The sequence below is a fragment of the Euprymna scolopes genome, chromosome 35, assembly GCF_053919585.1.
Source record: "Euprymna scolopes isolate OS-2025 chromosome 35, ASM5391958v1, whole genome shotgun sequence".
NCBI lineage: Eukaryota > Metazoa > Mollusca > Cephalopoda > Sepiida > Sepiolidae > Euprymna > Euprymna scolopes.
In genome coordinates, this window is record NC_136516.1 from 61,364,520 (window position 1) to 61,388,775 (window position 24,256).

Sequence of the window (24,256 nt, forward strand, 5' to 3'; positions counted from 1 at the left end):
ATGTGTACGTTAGCGTGTGTGTGTATGCACATGAATGTGAGTGTATGTACGCGAACGTGAATATATCTACGTGTGTGTACGTGTGCGCGTATGTTTGTGTGTGTATATGACAAGAAATATGGCTTGAGGTGTGACCACGTGTTTTTGTGTGAGACTAAAAAAGGCTCGGACAAAACTTAGCAGCCTTTACTGATAAGCAGAGCTACATCTCGAGATTTGAAATTCATTTCCGCCTGGCTTGTCCAATCAAAAGCCAGCTCTCTATCACGTGACAGAGTTTATAAAAGGCAAAACCGGAAACCATCAGCCTCTCTCTAGCTGGTCTGTCGAACAGCAAACATCGCCGGGGGGGCTTTGGCCCCCAGGCCTGACGTGAGTACAACACAATACTTCTAACTATTATTTGTTTCTACATGCAGTACCCTGAAACGAACATTCTTTATCACGCTCATGATGGCACGGCAACATTTTGCCTTTTCTTTCTCTTCTAACCGGTTTCCCTTTGTTCCAGCAATGAACAAGTTCACACACGAATACGGAACTATCGTCTCTTGCAGCCGGCCGGAAATGTGTCAATCCTATTTTTAAATACATGAAACACTTTTCTCTCTATCAACGAACTCTTCACGAAACCTATCAGACTAAATACAAATACATACAAGCGACCATACAAGAAGTTACAACATTAACTTTATTACCAAAATATTCTCTTCCTGAACATTTTAGCTTTATCACTTTTATGACTCTCATCATTCGCCTTTCTTATCATATCATGTTGAACTTTTAAAATGCACCTTTGTTTTTATACCAAGTCTGACTTGTTATTTTTATTAATTTTTCTAAAAATTATTTTAAGGGAGCTGCACATCATTTTGTTTGGCGAGCAGCTCTCTTCAAAACTGACTGTATGTAGGTGGTCGTCCTCTCCCATTTCTAATAACACTGCTCCCTCCAATCTTGCTATTGCTGGCATCTACTCCTAGACTGAAGGACCAAATAAACGATGGGCCTTTTAATGTTGGTTTGCTACTCAGCATTTGCTTGATTTCCTCAAATACTTCCTGGCATTCGGTTGCCCATTGAATTTTTTTTTTTTTTTGCTTTTTCAACAGCTCCAGAGGTGCAGTGAGGTTTGCAAAGTTCTGGTAGAATCTTCTGGAATATCCTGTTGTAATGTGATAAATCCTTGTGAGAATGTCTAGTTAAGATGTAAAAGGGAATTTTTAATTGAAGGGATTACGAGATGCGGGCATTATAACAGCAGGAGGGGGTGTGTGTGGCGTCAGGGAGCGATGGTGTTGGTGGGAGAGGTCAGGATGGAATTAACTTTTTACGATGAAGGAGAGAAGGCCTTAGCAGCCCTCTCAGCGATGCTGGGTGACAAAGACATCAAGAGACAACCTGGCATCCCAGAGAAATTTCTGGAGGTTTGGAAGACTGGTTTGATCCTAAATGATGTCACGAGAGGCCAACAACGAAAGGTTAGAATAACGTGGTTGAGGTTAAATGAAAACTGTGAGAGAATGCCTGCCACTTGAGGAACGAGAAATCGGAAATGGGATGATGTGTGGCCCCATGACCCACCCGATGTGAGGCTAGAAGGAAAAGAGGGTACCCTGCCTCGAGAATAGTAATATGAGGATAGAGAGTTTTGTTTACTTATTTTAAGGTGACTATTTGTTGAGTTCTGTCAAGAGCGAGTTAGTTTTGATGATAATGATGTTTGACTTTGTAAATTGTGAGGGGAGAATTTTGGTAATTGAATTTAGTTGAAAAAAAAAACGAGAATACTATTTTAAGCAGTTTGTGAACATTTTTAGCTGAATTGATCTGTGTTTTTATGTAGCGATGTTGAATGCTGTTGTTAGGAATTAAACTGTTCAGAGTTGTGTTTTTTATGCATTCAAACGAGAATAATTGGATATATTAAATTTTGAGGGTTGATTGATTTTTTTGAAAAAAAATTATTTTTGTTACCTCAGTCTGGAAGGATTTCGTTTAAACTGAACAATTTTAGTTGAGTTCAGTTGGGAATAATTAGAAGCATTAATTTTGGCGATTGAACTGACTTTTGGAAGAATTAAAATTTTGCCTCAGTCAAGAAGGGTTTCTTAATTGTGAAATAAGGGCCAAAGAGGCTGCAAAACTGAATGAAAATAATTGGAAATAATTATTAGCATCAGTGAGTCAGTCAAAATGCCCTTCTTTTAATTTGGCAAACTCTACATATGTTTCTCCCTTGCTTTTTCTTAAACTTCTAAATTTCTGTTAGTACACTTGTGGGATTAGTTTGTATCCTTTCGTATCACATTAATAATAAAAGAAAAATATGATGTGTTGATCGCAAAGTGTTACAACCTGAATTATCAGCATCATTATTAAATAACCCATGACACAATCAGGAAAAGGAAATGACAGAACACAACAATGAGGATTATATATATATATATATATATATATATATATATATATATATACAGGGTGAACAGAAAGTTCTTGGACCATTTTTAGTTTTAAAATTAAATATTGTTAAAATCACTTTTTCTCTTTTCGAATAAAGTAAGTATTTAGTCTAACTATTGATCTAATTATTTTCAACAAAGATATTAAAATAATTTTGTTTAAACTTTCAGAAAAATGAGCAAATGAGAGGCCATAATTCAGCTTCATTGCGCGGAGAGGACAAACTCAGAGATCATTAAGCTCTTGAAAGTGGCCAAATCCACTGTGTACCATGTTGTGAACAGATTTAAGGAACTTGGTACATCTGAAGATCGTCCTAGGAGTGGAAGACCTCGCACTGCTCGAACAAAGAAGGTGATTAAAGCTGTCCAAGAGAGGGTAAGGAGGAACCCGAAGAGATCTGCAAGACAAATGGCTAAAGACATGAATGTGAGCGTGACCTCGATGAGAACCATCATAAAAAACGATCTCCAGTTGTCCCCCTACAAGATGAGAAAGAGACAGTACCTCACACCTGTCCAAAAGCACAAGAGACTTGAAAGAGCAAAGCTTCTTCTTGGAGAACTGAAGGCTGGCACGGCAGAGCGAGAGATCGTTTTTTCTGATGAAAAACTCTTTACAATTGAAGCGATTGTTAACAATCAGAACGACAGAGTTTACGCAAAATCTTCAGCAGACATTGATGACTCCGTGAGAATAGTTTTCCGCCGACAAAAGCCGTCTTCCCTCATGGTGTGGGCTGCAGTCTCCAAATATTGGAAGTCGCCTCTGATTTTCGTGGAGCAGGGGGTTAAGATCAACACAGATCGCTACATTAACGATATTTTGGTTCCGGCATTTGAAGAGATGAAGAAACACTTCAAAGATCAGCCTTTCACCTTCCAGCAAGATGGGGCACCATCCCACACCTCCAGAAAAACTCAGGACTGGTGCCAACGTCATTTTCCAAGATTCTGGAGTAAGGAGATGTGACCTCCTGCATCGCCTGATTTGAATCCCATGGATTTTTCGGTGTGGTCTTTGTTGGAGGCAAAGGTCTGTTCTGTTGCTCATCCAAGTGTTTGAAGACATCTCTTCTGAGTGAATGTGCTAAAATACCTCAGGAAACACTGCGTGCCTCGGTTCGTAACTTCAGACAGAGAATTGAACGTCTAATCGAAAGGAAGGGACATCACATTCAAATAAATAATTTGAATTTATTCTTGGTTTCCTAACTTATAATTTTCATTCATGTTTAATTTATATTTTTGTAATTTTCTATTAATAAACCACTTTTGAATTGGTCCAAGGACTTTCTGTTCATGCTGTATATATATATATATATATAATTTGTTACATGATCCTCAGGATCTCTTGTCAGAAATAGATCCACAAGTGAGGCTTGCTGGTCCTGGCGATCTGGGAGATGGGTCGGGAATGTTACTGTCTGTGTCAAGGAATGGGATATAGCAAAATTATGGATGATGCTACTAGCTGTGTCAGTGTAGTTAGAGAAGAAAAGCAAATTTCTGTGGCGGGCGTTAGAGTCACTAAATACATGAATTTTGCCGCTAGTGTCAAGGGAGAGTGCTACATCTATGCTTTTAAAAGACATGATTGTCCTGGCTGGATGGAGAGCTTAAAGAAAATACAAGTAGCTAACGCTATGTTGTAAATTTTGTTTAAAGCACATAAAGGCCTGGTCACCTGATTCTAGCTTAGATTCCCTAGACACGGGGAAGATGTTACAAATACAGACTCCAAGTCTGTTGCTGTTAAAGTCCTTACGACAAAGTGTAGACATGTTAAAGGTTAAAGATGTTAGAGGGGATGGAGAAGTGCAAGTTTCACTTAGTGCTAAGATATCTGGGGAGTTTGCTAGGAGAAATTATTCTACATCCTCTAAGATAGTTCTAAGTCCTCGGATATGTGTAAATGCAAGCCTAAAGGGAGGAGGCGTGAGTGTGTGTCTGGTTTGAACATTTTTTTTGGATTGAGCTATCATTTCATTCTATTTAGTAGTTTCAGATCTAGATTGAGGTGCTAGGCAAAACGCATGTGCATAGGCACCATCATGCAACACGAGTAGACCATCAGCCAGCTCCTCATCCACAAGAATGTGGTCTCGGGAATGCCCACCAGAGATGAGTGCGGGGTGCCTTTCCATGCGTGACATGGCACTACAAATATCCCGATATTACACAACTGATGATAGAACAGCTGCTCTAAGCGCTATCAAAGGGCTTCTGTACTGTCAGTTAGAAACAGCAACCAGCAACTGTCAAACCGGTACCCTCAAACTTGTCCGACAGGAGTTGTCTAGTCCAATCATGTTAGCATATATGGTAAATAAGCACCCCCAAGATGCCCAGTTATAGGCGAAGGTAATAAGGCAAATGTAGGGGACGGCATTCATTGCCCTAGTTAGGAAACAAGGCTAAGCACTGGGCGTCTAATGAGTCCTTGTGGTTGCACCTCTGCTCCTGGCTAATAGGCAAAGAAGGAATATGGAGTATAGATAGGCAGAGCCTATCTACTCCTTAAGCAGTTTAGGTTTGCAAACCGGTGATTTGATCAAGTCACCAGCTCTAGGGAGGTTGTCGTCCAGGAATGAGGAGGCCTCTCTCCCCTGTTTGGTGCCAAGACATATGAGGTCAGTGGCACAGGTTTACAAATTGGAGTTTTCCTTATCCTAGATGGATGACCTAACCAGATCCACTGGTCCATCAGCACTGAAAGTGTTTTTCCTGCACCTGGTTGCATGAATAGTGAGGATTGATAGAGTTAGTATCAAAGAATTAGTATCTGTTTGAAGTTATACTCCTCAGAATAGGATCAAGATTGGTTATGTTTTTAAAGGAGGTATGTATGAGTGTAGGGTGTAAATTAAAGGTGAATATCTACTAGGGTTAAGAAAAGATCAAATATCGTTTGTGGATTAGTGACTAATTGGAAGCATTTCGAAATGTGCTTTAGGTGTTAGTTTTCAAGTAAAGATAATCACCAGTACTTTATCCTGTTGCGGACTAGGATATATAAATCCTAATCCCGTTACAAAAGAAAATAATGAAACGAATGGAATGAAGGAAACAAAAACTCAATTGCTGGATAAAATAAACATGTTGTTTATTTACTGTTGAAGAATGAATGTTTTAGGTATAACACGTGTTCATGTCCATGCGTGGAAAAAGGAGTGAGTAAAGTAGTGGAAATGGGAATGATAGTCCAGCATGTAGACAAAGAAAAAGATAGAGGGTTGTCATCAGTAAAGCTGTGCGCCATGTTAGCAGTCAGCTACGTGGAGGTATTCTCAGGCACAAGTTGTATATATATATATATATATATATATATATAGAAAGAGTGAGAATGTCAATCTAGTTAATGGAGAGAGAAAGCACATAAGGTGTACGTACTGCCTGTTAACTCTTGTCCCACACATAGTAGCAGGTGGTGTGAGGCACAAGGGAGGCAGCTGGTTCGGCGAACCTCTCAGCTCGGAAGCTGAATTGAAAAGGGAAGGAAACACTTGTCTCTTGCTTTTATAGTTGTTTCCGGTCTTTTGCGCATGTGTGGATTTCCTTTGAAAGGAGAAGTGTGTGCGTACATGTGCGCGTATGTGAGTACATGTGTGTACATTAGCGTGTGTGTGTATACACGTTAATGTGAGTGTATATACGCGAACGTGAATATATGTACGTGTGTGGACGTGCGCGCGTATGTTTGTGTGCATATGTATATGACAAGTAATATAGCTTGAGATGTGAACGCGTGTTTTTGTGTGAGACTAAAAAAGGCTTGCGCAATCCCATGAAAGAAATATATAGTTGCTAGTTAATACAGATCACTTATAATCTGGGCACAAACTGTGGCTATTAGTTATCTAATTTAAACTCTTTTTTTGGGACTATTTTACCATATTTTACTTTGTGGGCAATATGAACTGGAACAAATACATAGAGGACATTGCAAAGACTGCTGTAAAGATGGTGGGTTCCCTCAATTGAGCTAAAAGACTACTCACAGCTGAGAGTATCCTGTACCTTTACAAGGCCACCGTTCACCCATGCATGGAGTGTTGTTGCCACATCTGGGCTGGTGCATCTACCACTAGCCTCTCCCTCTTGGATAGGTTCCAAAAAAGAATTGTCAAGAATTGTTCCATTTTATCAAGAGCTCCAGCTCTTGTCCCAGCTTCACAATGTTGCATCTCTGTGCATGTTTAAATGGAATGTGTTCTGATGAACTTGTTGCACTTGTACCCCGTACATATCTCTGACAAACCCGTTCAGCACCCTTTCACTGTTTCTTCCCTTGAACAGCTGGACTTTGGAATTCCCTTCCTGTTACCTGCTTTCCTGGTCGTACTGATATGCAGAAGTTTAAATGTAACATAAACCGACATCTTGCTAATCTTTCCAAGACATGGTTCCAAAAAGTAGCCTTTTTCGTCCAAGTGGTTATATGCCTTGTTAGGAGTTAACATTAGATAAATAAAATAAATAAAGCTGGTAGAGTGTATATGTGAGTATATTTATCATACAAGTGAATGTTAAACATAAAAAATGATATACATGAAAAGTAATTATAAAATGCTGAATAGGTGTGGGAGGCTGGTATATGGATCTGCAGAATAGATTTCCACATAGTGGTCAAGGAGTCAGAGTCGGAGTCGGTATTTTAGGAATTCAAGGAGTCAGAGTCGGACTTTCACCATCCGACTCCGTAACCCTGGCTAATTCTGCTACATATGATGTTCACACTACAGTCTTGATTAAGCCTTTCTGATATTTCCCTTGCTAAAATGAATAGTGAATTATACTAACAATGTGAACAGAGAAAAAAACAGTCTTTAACGCCCTCGTATGTGTTAAATATGCCCAATTGGCTTATGTCATCGAGCAGGGTTCTTTTCCAGAGCCGCCATTGCTGTCACTATCACTGCTCCTGTTAATCCTGTTTGTGCATATAAATCTGGAGAGATGTGCAATATACCACGGATCTCTATTAACTATTCTCTATCCTCCTTCTATGAAGAAATGTTCATGTTTTTCTCGCAGAGAAGACTAGACGTCATGAGCCGAGAATTCAGATAGACAGGGGTCCTTGACCACCTTCTAACGTGAGGGGTTACAAAGGTTAATAAACCATTTCACTGGACGGAAAATGCTGACAGAAAAATCAATATCCAACTTTCCCTTTCCACCTGTCATCTCGTTTCTAGACTTCTTCAAACTCTTCACACTCTCTACAGATCAACGATGTTGTATGTGGGACAATCTTAATGTGAGAGGTTGATAACGGGAAGAATATCATAGCAGTTGCATTCGCACTGAATGCTGTGAAGTGGGCCATGTTGAAATTCGACTATTTTCTATACAACTGCTCCTTCATCACCTGCACAGATCACCGACATAAACTAACAAGAGTTCAACAATGCCAAAATATTGAGATGATAGGAGATATTGTGCTACAAATTCATCTGCGGGTAAAAGAAAACTAAGAATCTGAGTAACTCTAGCCAACGCATTCTCATTAAGCAGTTCCAACCTATGCAATTACATCCCATCATGGTGCATTGGTGACATTAACATCCTACAGCTCGTCATTAAGATGGACAAACCACAGAACATCCACAACAGGCATGAGGAGAAAACAAATGAACACATATCTAAGGAAATGGCAGAAACACTAGAGGATGACCTCCAATCTGTAGTGGAATGGGGACAAAAATGGATGGTCACATTCAATGCTGCCAAGACTAAGCTTGTTTCCTTCAATAACTACAAGAAACCTTCTCTACCTCCAATAGCAATGGCTAAGAACACATTACCTGAAAGTACTTCTTGTAAACTTCTCCGCTTAACGGGAACATGAACTGGAATATATACATTGAGAGCATTGCAAAGGCTGCTGCAAGGAAGGTGGGCTCTCTCTACCGTGCTAGAAAATTACTTACACCTGAAAGTATCCCGTACCTCTATAAGGCCACCATTCGCCCATGTATGGAGTACTGTTGTCACATTTGGGCTGGTGCATCTGCTGCTTGTCTCTCACTTGTGGACAAGGTTCAAAAGAGAGTCGCTAACCTGATAGGTCCTGAACTGTCATCTAGGCTTCAGCCTCTGTCCCATCGATGAAATGTTGCATCCCTCTGCCTGTTCTACAAATACTTTAATGGTGAATGCTCTGATCAACTACAAGCACTTGTACCTCCGACAAACCCAACTAGCAACTAAGTCCAACCCCTTTACAGTAGAGATCCCTAGGTGTAAGAAAGCATCTTACTCCAATAGTTTCTTCCCCAGAACTTTGGAACTCCCTTTCGGGATTCTGCTTTCCCAACTGTACTGCTCATCTCCCTTCATGGTGCCCCTACAAATTATGTCCTCGATAGTAGCCCCCTACTTCAAAGTGGCACTGTGCCTTGTTTTGGGGTGAAAATTGAATAATAAAAAAAAAAACACACATAGAAAAGCATCAGTGATGGATTCTTTGCTTACCACACTAATTCCACCATTCCTATTTGTGACAAATAGGAATGGTGGAATTTTATATTGCAATCAAACAACAGAAAGATGAGAGCAAAGATTGTATTTATGCCCTTTGATCATTCAACTCGGTCCACACATTAATTTCAAGGACTACCGTGCCAAACTGTTCAAGAAAAAAAAATCACACCAATTTTTTCTTGAGTCGAGAACCTCCGTTATACAAACAACAGCCTTTGAACAACCCTGCACATAACTCTAATGACAATTGTGCACCGTCCTCACGAGTTGACAACATCAAGAAAATCCCAGCAAGAAGAACAAAAGGACAGTCTCCTACATGCTTCATAGATTTCATTATGTAAATCTGATTGAGATCGGCCGGGGGTGGGCATTATTATATTTTATCTCCCAGATTTACATACACAAAATATAAACTGCAATTTACGTTTTGTGTATGTAATTCTGGGGAGATATGCAATTAATACTGACAAAATACAGAATTAGTAGGAGGAGCGATAGTGACAACAATGGTGGTGTTAGAAACGAACCCTATTTGTTGACATAAACTGACCGGGTATATTTAACATATACGAGTGTGTCAAAGATTGTTTTTTCTGTATTCATGTTATAAGTATAATTCACAATTGAGTTTAGAAAGGAAAAATACCATTATATATATATATATATATATATATATATATATATATATATATATATATATCATATATATATATATATATATATATATATATATATCATATATATATATATATATATATATATATATATCATATATATATATATATCATATATCATTAAAAATAATCAAGTCTGTAATATGAAAATCACAGTTTAGGGGTCTCTAAGGATGCGTATTTGCACAAATAATTAATTCAAGGGACACTATAAGAGTATAATTTTTACTTGAACATATATCTTTAAATTTATCATCATTAATCCAAAACGGACAAGTGAACATACCTCCTAAACAGATAACTCCTTACCATGAGTCAAGACACAGAAACTAACACAACTTGAGATTTAAAAACAACTCTCTAAAACTACGTCTGTGCACAAAGTATGAATCCAACCTGCAGCAGTATGTATCCGGGCTTCGAAAAGTGCAGTCGTAATTGTCAACATCTTTGCAGCAATTAGCAGCAGCGCTGTCGCCATTGGCACCATCTTTTCAACAGTAAAGTAACAGCACCGACACCATTCTTCAACAATCAGCAGCACAATCGCTGCCATTGCCATCTCCTCAACAATCAAGCAGCAATACCATCATGATCGCCAGCAATCAACAGCTCGGGAAACAATGCTGTCTTCATTAACCAGATACCTCTCTCAACTCGGCAGACAATGGCACATACTGACAGAGGACAATACCAACCTCATCTGAAACGAAAGTTTTAATTTAAACGTCTTTGTCTGTCCTTCTTTCTTCCATATGCTCATTTATAAATGAAATAGAATGGTTGGGGCAATGGGGAGGGGTTGAATGTAAAAATATTTAGCTGAGGAAACTGGTATTATCCGAACAAATAAAATGCTCAATAGAGGTATTATTTTTCTCTTGAAGGTTTGCAAAGATTCATTTTATAATGGTACTATCCAATATAATCCAGTTCTGATTTATATATCTCTCTCCTTTTCCACAGGGTCAAGATCTTCAATATTTCAAGGGATAATCTCATTAATTATCCTTTTTAATAAATCAATTCTCAGCGTAGCGACAAAATCCTTTATGTTCTATGCCTTATGGCCAACTTTCTCTTTTGTATTTCCGTAAGCTTCATGCGTCTACATATATATCTTCATATATGTCTTGGCTCAAACTTTGGTGTATTTTCTTAGAGGTTTGTCCTGTACTTTGCTATATGGGAGAATCCATAGATGGCTTAATTTCCTTGTGTAATAATATGGTTATATATGCATCTCTGTTTATATCCAATTATCGTTTTCCTTTAGGTGGTCTGTGCTTTATTTTGCTACATTGTAAATGTAACGAGTTGCCTGTTCATTTCCATGTATATATAAACCAGAAGGTGTCAAACTGACAAGCTAGTCTTATTTTATTTTTAAATAAGCATTTGTCACCATGGCTTGATGACCTTCCACTGCAAATTGATTTTTATGCATGACAATGCGCCATCCCACTCAGCCAAGGTTATGACCTTCTATGTTAAGTCAATAGGCATTAGTGGAGAAAATTTGATGACATGGCCACCTTGTTTCCGAGATATAAACCCAATTGAGCAGTTCTGATCAATAATATAGATGAAAGTTTATGAAGGAGTTCAATTTTTGGAGGAAGATTTTGGAATTTTCCTATAGCATCACATTGTCGCAAATCGACTGATTGCCATCAGTTGACAAGAGGAAAGTGATTTTGAAGAATAAATATAAATAAATATTTCCTTAAACATAAAGAACATATCTAGTAACAATATTAACTAAAAACAAGAACGAATTTCACGTTTTACTTTTAATGTGAAATTCGTTCTTGCTTTTAGTTAATATTGTTACTAGATATGTTCTTTATTTCGTACTAGCATGGATGCCAGGCGTTGCCGGATGTTTAGAGGTGTATGTTGAGGAAAAAAAAGTGGTAGTAGACGGCACCCGTACCACGAAGGAAGAAAAGAACGTGAAAAAAAAAGTGACGTCCATTGCCAAACCAGAAGTAGTGAAGGTTTAAATTAAGGCTAGTCAATCAAAAAGACAGGATGACTTTTGAAAATATCGGCGAAAAAAACGACCCCTCCCTGTAGAAAAGTGCCTAATTGAGGGTGAAGGAATTAACGTTTTTAGCCAATTTTTCACTATTTGTCGTCCGAAGGGTTGAGCTTCAAAACAATTCTGAATCACGAGAAAATCCGGCGCCTCTGTCGAAAGTTTTAGGCAGACATACATACATTTAAACAGACAGGTAAGATTTATATTATAGATAAATAGAAATATGAAGTTAGAATATTGTTTTATTACCTAAAATATACATTTTTAGACAATTGCAATAAAGTAATACACTCTTAAAATTACCAGAAAATAAAAAAATTAGCATAATTTTCAAAATATTTATTTAAATTCCAGAAAAATCAGAGAAATAAGGCACCTTGTAATGCTCTTCCTGTATACCAAATTTCACTTCTCTGCGTTTCATAGCAATTTCAAAATTAAAAAAATATCGACCTGCAATAAAGCCATACACAAGGTTTATAGTGTATCTTTTCTTGCATTCGAGCATCGTTTTCCTTTTGGTGGTCTGCCCTTTTCTGATGTTTTTGGAAAAATCTGTGGGCTACTTCGTTCTTCCAATTGCAGTCATTTCCATTAAACTGACTTGGGTGCACTGTGACATGTAGTTGGTCACTGTGAGTCGTTTCAAAGTGTTGTAAGTAAGACGATTAGTTTTCCATATCTTAACATGTGAATCTTTGACTAATTTCTCCAACCTTCATCACCACATGGCTTGATTTTCCCGCGAAAGTTGAGTTCTCTCGACTAATTCCATTTTACATGCTTAGTCCTTGAGATGGTGGTTGGTGGAGTGAAAGGCTACATGAGGTGATAGAGAGATTGGGTGGGGATATTCGTCTGCTTCACATCTGCTCGTGTTCTAGAATGTACAGGCGTTATACGCATGTGCTATCAGTCTACTGAATATATATATATATATACACGAAGAGAAGGGGGTATAGCCCCTTCTGTATTATAACCATAAATTCCCATCACAATAGTCATTTGTTATTTAGTGAGACCATCAATGTCCTCGGAGCTCTCCATAAAGTCGGCAGCTTTCGCAGCAAATCTCTCAGTTTGGCTATGAGAACTCCCACAGTTTAGCTAGGAGCAATCCTATCCCTACTTTACAAGTGTCCAGTCAGCTACAAACCCAATTGCCGTGGAAACCAAGGGCAGCGCAACAGTATCTAAACAGCATTTTTCAAGGCAACTCAACTATTAATGCAGATCACAAACTATCTGTGTGCTGTACACATTCTACTCTCTACTGCTGCCTGCCTCCTGGAACTCCCTCTCACAACCTGCCACAGTGGTTCCTGCAGCTTCTAGTGATTCCAGCTGGAAACTGCTGGATCCTTCATTCTCACTTTCTTTCTTACCCTAGCTCTGCTGGTAAGGGTATTCGAGACCCATTTATGGCCACATGCGGAATCGGTGAATAAGTGTAAGATGGTCATCTTCCAGAGGATTGCCAAGTTCATTCCTTTAATGATGTGTTGTAAATAAAACAAATACTGCATACCTTTTAAATAAGTATTTTATTAGCACAAAAGAACGATATGTCGGGTCCGACGTCAACACTATAGAGTAACATGACGGACACTACTGGAGTAGTATACAGAGCTAGCGCTTCATCAGGGAGAGTGCTATTGGGAAGTTTTGTATCCATACGAAACACAATACAACATTCTCCCCTCCATTAAATTAGAAAGTTCCTGCCGTGGGTGGAAAGTTCATTCAAGTATTAGTGCATGAAGGTGGGTTGATCACAACCAATGCAAGGAATGTAGGTTCAGGTTCGCAATGAATCACTAATTCAGCCAGCACAAGGAGTGCAATTTAATAGTTCTGATGCGCAAAATAAATTTAATCAAGATTCACTAAACTCTAGAATCACAAATTCAACTTATCTGGTGGTCTTCTACTACGTTCTGACCGTCGCAAAACAGGTGGTTCTACTGGTGGGCGTGAATTTTCCTCTTGTTGATCTACTGGTGTATGATTCCAGTTTTCTGAGTCATTTGGGTGATTGGTGAATTGGAAGTCTTTCAATGGGGCCAAGTCACGTGTAGATAAAGTCATCTGCCTACCCTCGTTAGATCTGTGCAAGCCTTTTGTAGTCTCACACAAAAACACACGTTCACATTTCAAGCTATATTACTTGTCATATACATACGCGCACACAAACATACGCGCCCACGTCCACGCATGTACATATATTCACGTTCGCGTGCATACACTCACATTCACGTATACACACACACACATGGACGTCACTTCCCCTTTCAAAGAAAATCCACACATGCGCAAAAGACTACCGGAAACACCTATAAAAGAAAGAGAAATAAGCAGCATCTTCCCTTTTCGACTAACCTCTTGAGCTGAGCGGTCGTCGGACTATTCACCTCCCCTTTCAGGGCACCTGCGCGCATCGTACCCCTTGCAACTATGTATGGGGCATGAGCTAACGAACAGTACGTACACTTTATACGCTTTCTATCTCCATAACCTGGATTGACTTTCTCACTCTTTCTCCCCTTCGGCTTTGGTCCATCAAAACAGACATGTGCGCGACTCTCTACTGAGTTTAACCCTCTCTTTCTACAGGCTGGCTTGCCACTTCGCGTTTCTCTATTGCATTCCCCTTTCCTTCCGCGCGCATAGTCGTCAACGACCGAATGAACACGTGTACACCCAAGACTTTCATTTCTCAACAGAAAATAAACGACATGTTTATTTTATTCCAGCATTTGAGTTCTTTGTTTCCTTCATTCAATTTGTTTCATTATTTTTTCTTGTAGCGAGTTAGGGTATTTATATCCTTGTCCGCAACAGATCAAACAAAGGCATAATGGGGGTTAGCATCTAGAAGTTCAACCTTATCAACCAGAGGTTTATATTTAGTTAACCGGTTGTGTCACCACATTAAAACAAAACCAGATTCGAATAGAATGGAGGGAGTCTGCTAAAACCTCTTCCCAGTGTTCAGTTGGCAAACCTTTGTCTTCCAATGCCAATGAAATAGTTTTCCACACTGTTTCATTCATTCGCTCCACTTGACCATTCCCCTGCGGGTGATATGGAGTGCTGTAGCTGGTGGAGATCCCTTTGCCGTGCATATAATTCTTGTACTCAGCACTCTTAAAACAATTCCCGTTATTTGAATGAACTTGACTGGGCATGCCAAATATAAAAAACATGTGGGAGCAAGATTGCAGTACACTCTGGGTACTTTTGTCTTTGCAAGGGTATGCAAAAGGGAAGCGGCTGTATTCATCAATTAATACCAACATATACTTATTTGGGGTAAATGAAGGTAGGGGTCCTTTAAAATCGAGGTTCAACCTTTCGAACGGTTGAGTTGATTTGATTAAATGCCCATCAACAGGGCGGAAAAATCTTGGTTTGCACTTGTTGCAAACAATACAGTCCTTTGTCATCTGCCGAATATCCTCAAGAGAGTAAGGGAGGTTTCTACTCCTTATGAAGACCATCATTCTTGTAATCCCAGGATGGCACAAGGATCGATGCAAATTGAAGATTGACTGAAAATCACAGTAGCGCAAAAAGCATGTGTCAATGCGTCAGCTACAAGATTATTCTCACCAGGGCGATAGATAATGTTGAAATTGAAGCATGAAAGCTCCAATCTCCAGCAATTTATGGTTTTTTATTCGACTATGGTGATTTTGGTTGTAAACAAATTTTACTGATTTCTGATGAGTAATAAGTTTGAAGTGCTTCCCCAAGAGGTAATGGAGCTGTGTAGAGTTTGGAAAAAAACCCAACTGGTCTACCATTTTGGTTGAAGACTCCAGAAAGAGCACAATCAGAGGCGTCAGTCTCCAACTCAAGGGGAGTATTCTCGTCGATAGTTTTTATTACAGCTGATTCAATATCTAGCTTTAGACAATATCTAGCATTTCGAGCTTCCTGATTAAGGGGAAATAAATTAGTCTTAATAAGAGGCTGTCTTATCAGAATACCTATGGATCCACTTTGAATAATATGAGAAAAACCCAGGGCTCGTTTGAGTGATTTGTCATCAGTTGGATAAGGGAGTTCTTTTAAAGGCTTCAACCTCTTGGGGTCGGGTTTAATTTGACCGTTGGGTCCAATGATATAACCCATGGAGCTCAGTTCACACATTTTTCTTTATTGTATATAATTTTCCGTTTTTCTGTTACTTTGATAAATTTTGTGTTGCTCCTGATCCTTTCCACAGATGAAAATATTGTCCAAGTATCGAAAGGTGTCGTGTAAGTCCTCAGAACTAATAATTTCATTGACAATTCGCTGAAAACAAGCAACTCCATTTGTAACCCCAAAAGGTATTTGGGTGAACTGATACAAACCGGAGTTAGCTTCAAAAGCAGTGAAGGGTTTGTCATTCTAATTGATGAGGATCTGGTGATACGCATTTTTCAAGTTGATTGTGCTGAATACATTATACTGAGCAACCTTATTCACTACGTCATCCAGTCGGGGCAGGGGGTAGGCATCAAGGCTTGTGTACTTATTCACAGTCTCAGAATAATCAATGACCATTCTCTTTTTCTGATTATCGGATTTAACCACGGCCACTTGTGCCCTCCAGGGGGAGTTTGAGGTTTCGATGATCCCCTCCTTTAAAAGGCGCTTAACTTCTGAGTCAATGAACTTGCTATCACTTGAGCTATAACGTCTAGACTTGGTGGCAACCGATTTGCAGTTCTTATTTATATTAGCAAAAAAGTTCAGGCGGTTCCACCGAAGCCACAAGTCCACAAATCTCAATAGGAGTTGAACTCACCATACTTGAAGGTAACGCTTTCATGTTTACTTTGAAAATCCAGTCCGAGAATCACATCACAACAAATGTTATTTAAAACTGACAGTTTCTGGTTGGGATACATACGTTTGTTAAAAGGTACGTTAGAAAAACAAGCACCTACCACTTTGGATGAGAGGTCAGACGATGCTATCAAAACTCTCAAGTTTGAATCTATTATTTTTAAATCCAGATCCTCAGCTACTTTGGTATGACTAAAGCTATCAGAGCTACCACTGTCCATTAGTGCTCTTAATGGCCGACCCGAAATGTGGATTTCTACGGTGGATCTCTGTAGGGACGATGGAACCACCAAACTCGAACTTATAGAGGCTAAGGTTGGATAATGGACCGAGGCAGAAGTTGATTGAGTAGTATTATTTGAGTCACGCGCATTGAGAAAGAAAGGGTCCATCATGGCGGCTGTGACATTTCGTAGTGAACGAAGTCTCACGTGCGCATACCTTATAAAAACAGGTCACTTGTCGGTAGGAGAGGATCGAGAAATCATTTGTCCATTGCAAAGAAAATGGGCTGAAATAGCTTGTGGTCGATCAACAGGCAAAAATCATTGCTCAGACAAATTCTCCCAACTGATTTTGCCATTTCTCTCAAAGTGTTTGATCCCGTTAATGGCGGTTATCCAGCATAATAAACAGAAGGTGAGGCGGGTACTCGACTATCGGGAACTAAATGAGCATGTAACTCCTTTTACAGCCTATGCAGATGTATGTACCAAAAAGTTGAGGGAATGGCAGCAAGCAGGATCTAATGCCTCTGTGCTGGATCTTCGTAAAGCATACCTTCAAGTGCATGTACATCAGTCACTATGGCCCTATCAAACGCTGCTCATCAAGGGAGAAAGGTATTGCTTAACCCGCATGGGATTTGGACTTAATGTGGCGCCATCAGTTATGCAAAGGATTGTTGACGCTATATTGACTAAGGATGCATATATTGACAATGTGTATGTGGATGAAGAAATTGTGCCGGCATCGCGCATAAAAGAACATCTTCACAACTTTGGCCTTCTCAGCAAGGAACCAGAAAGGCTACAGAACAGTGCAAGAGTGCTTGGTTTGCAGGTCTTGGAAGATGATAATGTCTTGTGTTGGAAACGAGGCAATGAAATCCCAGGTATGCCCTGTGTTTTCACATGATGGAACATATTTTCATTGTGCGGAAAGTTGGTTGGACACCTTCCTGTGGGTGGCTGGCTTCGTATTGCAATAGCATTCATCAAATGGAGAGCCTCTGACGTCACCACTGGATGGGGTGACAAAATTTATGACGCCCCTCTCAATACAATGGTCACCAGAATGCACAAAGAAGATCCAGCATGGGGAAGATGGTGTGTTGACAGCCAGGATGCAAGCTCTCTTGCCATTGGCATGTCGTTAGTCCATGATGGAGCCGTAGTGGAAGATGCTTGCTGGTTATGCCGAGAAAATGACTCCCAACACATAAACCTGGCAGAAATCAATGCAGTGATCAAGGGAATGAACTTGGCAATCCTTTGGAAGACAACCATCCTGCGACTATTCACAGATCCTGCTTGCGTCCATAAGTGGATTTCAGACACTCTTACCGGATGGGCTAGAGTACGAACCAGAGCAATGAGCGAGATGCTCATCCGTCGGTGGCTCAACACGATCATGAGCCTGGTGAACAAATATGCACTATCAATGGAGGTGTCCCTGGTCAGATCCAGCATAAACAAGGCAGATTGTTTAACAATGCCATAAAAAGAACTGTTGGACCTACGCAACCTCCCTGTGCTGCATCTATGATCCCTGGTCAATCTAATCGGATTAACGAAATCCACCAATAAAGCGGGCATCCTGGAGTCAGGTGGACCCTATATTTGACTAAGTTGATTGAACCAGGAGTGCAAAGGGCAGACATCATGGAAGTGGTCAAAAACTGTGTGGAATGCTAGTCAATTGACCCGGCACCTGTTTACTGGGAAAAAGGAAAGTTGGAAGTAGGAGCCACTGGAGCCGGTTAGCAATAGACATTACTCACCACAATGGTAAGGATTTCCTGACTCCCATTGATTGCGGTCCATCAAGGTTTGCCATATGGTGTATGCTGCATCGAAAAGATACAGTCACTATTGTCTGTCAACTAAACAATATTTTCCTTGAACGTGGACCTTCAACAGAGATATTGCTTGACAATGGTGCTGCATTTACCAGTGAGCAGTTTAGAAAGTTTACTGACAGCTGGGGCGTACATCTGGGGTTTCGATGCACCCATGTATCTAGTGGAAATGGGATCATTGAACGGAATCATCGAACTGTCAAAACAATCGCGGCTAGATCAGGCTGCACAGTGTTTGAGGCAGTTTATTTGTACAATGTAACCCCGAAGGATGATGTTTCGCCCTCTATGGTGCCGGCTGATACATTGCATAGGTATCACGTCAGGGTGAAGGGCATAGAGACGAACCCGCTGAACTGGAAGTAGCCGGAGATAGGGTGAGGAAAGGAGATGTTATGTGGATCAAGAACCTGCGAGGCAAGTCCACGGCATGGTATGGAGTCGGACGAGTCACTGAAATAATCAGCCTACAAGCAGTGCGGGTCGACGGCATGCCCCGTCATGTTAAAGACATACAGTTAGTAATGCAACCATCACTAGATGGCCCGAGCGAATCAGAGTCAGAATCTAGCAAGGGATCGCTCTGGATTGCAGCACCACCATCAAACAGTGACTCGGAGATTAATAGGCTCCCAGAAGACATAGAGATTAGTAGCCTCCCAGATGACACAGGCTTGACCCTCAGACTACAGACGAAAACACAAGTGAAGATGAGGCGTGTGTCGTCCCCCTTCGAAGACGATCACCACCCCTTGTCATCTCTGTGATCATGAGATCAAGAGGAAGTGTGGGGAAAATGGCTTACCGTACAAACGTTCTCGTGTCTATCTGTCCTGTGAGTCGCGCACGTCGAGAAAGAAAGAAAGAGTCCATCATGGCGGCCGTGACGTTTTGTAGTGAGCAAAGTCTCGCAAGATCACGTGCTTTATAAAAACAGGTCACTTGTCGGTGGGGGGGGGGATCGAGAAATCATTTGACGTTTGAGAAGTGGCAAAATCAGTTGGGAGAATTTGTGTGAGCAGTGATTTTTGCTTGTTGATCGACCACAGGGAGCTATGAGAAAAAATCACTTAATAAGAATAATAGCTGAACACAAGCCGTGTTTGAAATTCCCTGACTTTTCCCTGACAAATATAAAATTTCTCTGACCAATTTCACAAATTAGTCCTGATAATGGCCTCTGACCTCCCCTCACAGCCATCCTCTCCACCCATTCATTAATGCTTTCAGCAAGACACACATAGTGTACATGAATTGATAGTTCCTTAACATGGAAAAAGGATTGATTTTCTTGGAAACCTAACATCAGCTTGTCGTTCAATTAAATGAAACAATATCCTACTAATCCAACATGTGTCATGTTGTTGAGATGTAGCAAAGAATTTGAAATGTTCGAAAACAATGAGAACAAAGGAAAAAGAAAGTGTGTGACACAAGTCAACTTTCTTGCATCACAAGGGGAAACGATATGCTTACCAGGAATTTATTAATTGTACTAAACACTAAACATGAGTAAGAGCAACATCACAGAAAGTTAAATGTTTGCATCTTTCCTCACGAAGAGGCCAAGACAAGATGAAGGAGTTCCTATTTACCCAACTTCAGTTTTTTTGTCATCACTTCAGCCTCATTCTTAGCCTCATTTGCCTTCTTTCTTTTCTCTTTTCCTTGAGCTCTTAACACATTTGCTTCTATGATCAGATTCCACTTGTGGCTTTTTCAGCTTCTGAACAGAGATTGTCTGCCTTGTCTAAGAATGCTGATGCCTCTGACTGTAGCCTCTTTTCCTTCTTCTGAGATTCCTTTAATTCAGAAAACAATTTTTGCATATTACTTTCAGCCTCACTATTTTTTTTTGGCTTTTTTCTGGTCCCCCGAAAAAGGCAGAATACCTCTGTCGTGACTGCTTGCAGGATTTGAGCGATTCCTTGCTGACTGGGATGTCATGAAATTCACATTTCATAGGCAGTTCTAAATGCCTTCACAGTATCCTCTCCCATGTTACAGGAAAGGATATCTTTGTTCTCTGAGAAACCACATTAAATGCCAGCTTGGCCATGCGACAACACTAAAACCAATTTCACTACCTTCCACAGGACATTGTAGTGTGGCTTTTCAGCAAGAAACTTGAAGAAGAATTTGTCCAACCTCTGACAAGTGGTGAATGCCTCAAATTCTTCTTTGTGATACTTCTGAACGTCAGTCAGAAGAACATCAAACTGTCGTTTGGCTACATCATATTCATCTGCCTTGAATTGGCGACACACTAGCAGTTTAACTAACAGTCTCTCGAATTTTCGAGTTGCATCATCAGACTGAAGGGCTATGTGTCTTGGATCAAGGGCAGACAAACTTCTCACTAGTTCGTACTTCAAGGGACATCTTTCCAAAATCTTTGCTGTTGCTGCTATTAAGAAAGTTTGGCATTCAGAGAAAAAGGAGAGTATCTGCAATTGAGAAACTTTCGGGTCTTTTTGCAGCTTTTCTGTGATGGCCTTAACAGCAAATCCAACATCAACATCCTTTGGAGGTAGCAACTTGTCCTCTTTTTCAAGTTCTATATTGACCAACTTTGCCAAAGAGGATGCAGTGTCAATGAAATCCTTTTTAATGAACTTTGACATGGCACTTTGTACGACGTAAGCCAAGTCTTGTGCCATGAAACACCGCCATTCGATCATCCGTTCAATGCTTTTGTAGGTAAAGTTGGAGCATATTTGTTTGGCTGATAAAGAACTGAAGTTTAGCAGTTATGAAACGGTCTTGTGTACCTGCTTGCACAGTGTTGAAGCTCTGAATCTTTGGTACCTTACATTTGGGATCTTTTAATGTCTCATTGACATGCTTGACAATGTTTGGCCATATCTTCATAGCTCTTTCTGCCACAGGGGCATCCTCCAGCCATCTTGTTGAACAAAACTTGCGAGGAAGTTGTGTGCTGCCAGTAATATTGTTACATATAGGGGTTTCATTGAGAGAGTCTTAGAGAGAGAGTAAGATGTTGTAAGAGAGATTTTGTTGTAACTTAGATAGATAAATGTTCTTTCTTAGATCTTGCTGATGGAAGAAGGAGAAAAAGAAACTCTTAGAGTGAAGGGATATAGTGTTCAGACAGTTCGGACATTATGATGTTGAGACGTGTATGTAAATACATATAACACAAATACATAATACAATTGGACTTTACCTTTGTATAAGAAACATAAGACACAAGACGAGCTTTACAAAAAACACTTGATGGTTTATTCTTCACGACCGGCCGTTCCATCACCAAGAATTCAAAGTCTCACATTTTTTCCTGAAGTGACGTCTCGCTTCAGACGTCTGCCTGTCTCTGAGTTTTCTCACTGACTGATCTAACTCTAACTAAAGTTTTTCTCTATTCTAGAACTTTCTATTTTCCGTGACGTCATACACATGTTAAAACATGTGCATTCTTTCACGTTTCCTGGACATACGTGTCCAAACTTTTCTTATTTCTACAAAAGGAATTTTAACCTATATTCAATATGTTAAAACATTATCTTATAAGCTGCATTCTTTTCATTTAAAATTTCATAATAAACTTGACAGCTCACATTCTTTTCTTGAAATATTTATCTATTTCTAAACAAATGTTTTGTTTTACATTTTTAAATTCTCACACGTAATCTATTTCTAAACTAGATTACGAGGTTCGAATTTCGCCTATGCTCTTTCATTTTCATTTTAAACTAAATTCTCCATTTTTATACTTACATGAAAAGGGGACAGCTTATAAAGAGATCTGAGAAGACTATTTTTTAGATCTGAGAAGACTATTTTTTTAAAAAGTGTATATACATATGTTCCAACCTGTTTTTTGTGCTCCTGTTTTGAAAGCTCCATGTACGACATGTAGGCTGCAGGAACCCAGGTTTAGTAGCAAAGGAATATCTGGATCCTGTTTATTATGCAACTTCACAAGCTCTCCATAGAACTTCCAATTTATGGACGGCCCATCCATGGAAACCTGAACCATGTTAGCCTGATTAAGTGGTGACAATCCTTTCAAAAACTTGTCACATAGATCTGCAGCACAGGTATGACCTAAGAACTCTGACCCCAAATACCGAGTAACTACCTCTTTCACCTCATCATCCCAATACCTTACAAGGAGATCCATCTGCTCTTCTTGGATGACTTTGTTAAAGGACTCATCAAAAGATACAGAAAACAATGTTTTTGGTTTAGAAAGGACACTGGGCATTTTCTCATAGAAATAGGGAGCTAATCCATACTTCACCAAGTATGCACACTTTGTTTTTCCACAGGAGAACTTTTTAGCAATTTCAGAGTCTGGGAACATCCATTGAAACAGTTTGTTTGTGTTGCTGCTAGATGAGCAAGAGTAATGCTCCATGACTGTCTTGACTGCCAAACAATTTCTGCTTCTAGAACATTATCTTTTAACATGAAGGAAGTCAGGTTGTTTTGCCAGTTTTTGGCCTCTGAGTGCTGCCCCAGTGGTTTTCCTTGTGGTGGTTCAGGTATTGTTAACTGATCTGCAAGGTGCGCAACCTTTTTCTCTGCATTTGCGGATGAAGCAGCTACACAAGCATCGCTATTCAAAAGTATTTTAAGTGACTATAATTCTTGAAAGCATTTTAAGTGACTATAATTCTTGTTTGCCTTTCAGCAAAGATTTCAATCGGGCCTTATGCTTATCTCAAGCTGCATGGGAAGACGGAGCCTTTCTGCCCATATTTCCGAGTTCGATGTTCTTTCCACAAGGGTCACATTTTGCTTTGTGACTGTCCATCGAGAAGAGCTAGGATCTGCAAGCCACTGTCTTCTTACTCATCTTTCCAAATCACAGCAGTTCTGAAAAAGATTAATACAAGTATTATTGAAGAGGAGATTTAAGTACTTTTCTGTTAAATTTACTAACACTATACTAAGGGGACTCTTTGCCAAGGTGATCAGAGTACCAACACCACCAGTTAGCCTCTTATGCCAAGCTACGCCATGAACAGTAACCATGGGAAATCCAGTTCAGCTAGGTTTCAAGGTAAGTGGACTGTTAAAATAATGTTGTTCAACAGTGCAATACAATGGCTACATATGAGAATGAAATTCTTGTGCTACCTTGACATTGACAGCTCGCATTCTTCATGATAGAAAAACACCACTGAGATGGCAGTAAATAAATTAATATTCTTAAAATTTCACTTGTCCCTAACTTTTTTCAAAGATGTAATTTTTCCCTGAATCAAAGTGAAATTCCCTGACTTTTCCCTGACCTTGAAGAATATTTTTTTCCTTGACTATTTCCTGACCTGTGGCAACCATGATTACCAGCGGAGAAAATGACCATGACGCCTGATCAAGTCGAATCAGAAAAAACGAGAATAATGGCGAAAATGGAGATAGAGAAAGCTCGAATGGAGCAAGAGCTGCAAATGAGCGAACTGAATATAGCTCATGAGTCATGAGAAGACAGAAACAGATTTGATATGACAAAACAGGTGCGCCTAGTCCCGAAATTTGTGAAGAAAGAAGTTGCTGATTACTTTGCACATTTTGAGATGACCGTATTAAACATGAACTGGCTGAGAGAATGCTGAGCAATGCTTTTGCAGACAGCGTTGAGCGGTAAAGCCCAAAAAACATATGCAGCACTTCCAGCGGAAGACTGCGCTGATTA

The 24,256-nt window shown here is 39.8% G+C and overlaps 1 protein-coding gene across 1 annotated transcript; it reads right to left on the reverse strand.

Moving 5' to 3' along the window:
- Positions 1–21,276: 21,276 nt before the first annotated feature.
- On the reverse strand, positions 21,277–23,257 carry LOC145259582 (uncharacterized). The gene is made up of 2 exons (XM_080117236.1): positions 22,412–23,257; positions 21,277–21,540 (listed from the first exon to the last, which is right to left on the reverse strand). Exons 1-2 carry the CDS (start codon positions 22,970–22,972, stop codon positions 21,277–21,279), a joined length of 825 nt encoding a protein of 274 aa, XP_079973362.1. The 5' UTR covers positions 22,973–23,257.
- Positions 23,258–24,256: the final 999 nt, after the last annotated feature.

Bases quoted from the DNA above. Each gene is read 5' to 3' on its own strand.
- LOC145259582 (XM_080117236.1), bottom strand. From the start codon at position 22,972: ATGGAGCATTACTCTTGCTCATCTAGCAGCAACACAAACAAACTGTTT. The intron at 21,541-22,411 runs ATATACACTTTT...ATATGTAACAAT, and splicing joins AAACAGGTTGGAACATATGT to ATTACTGGCAGCACACAACT.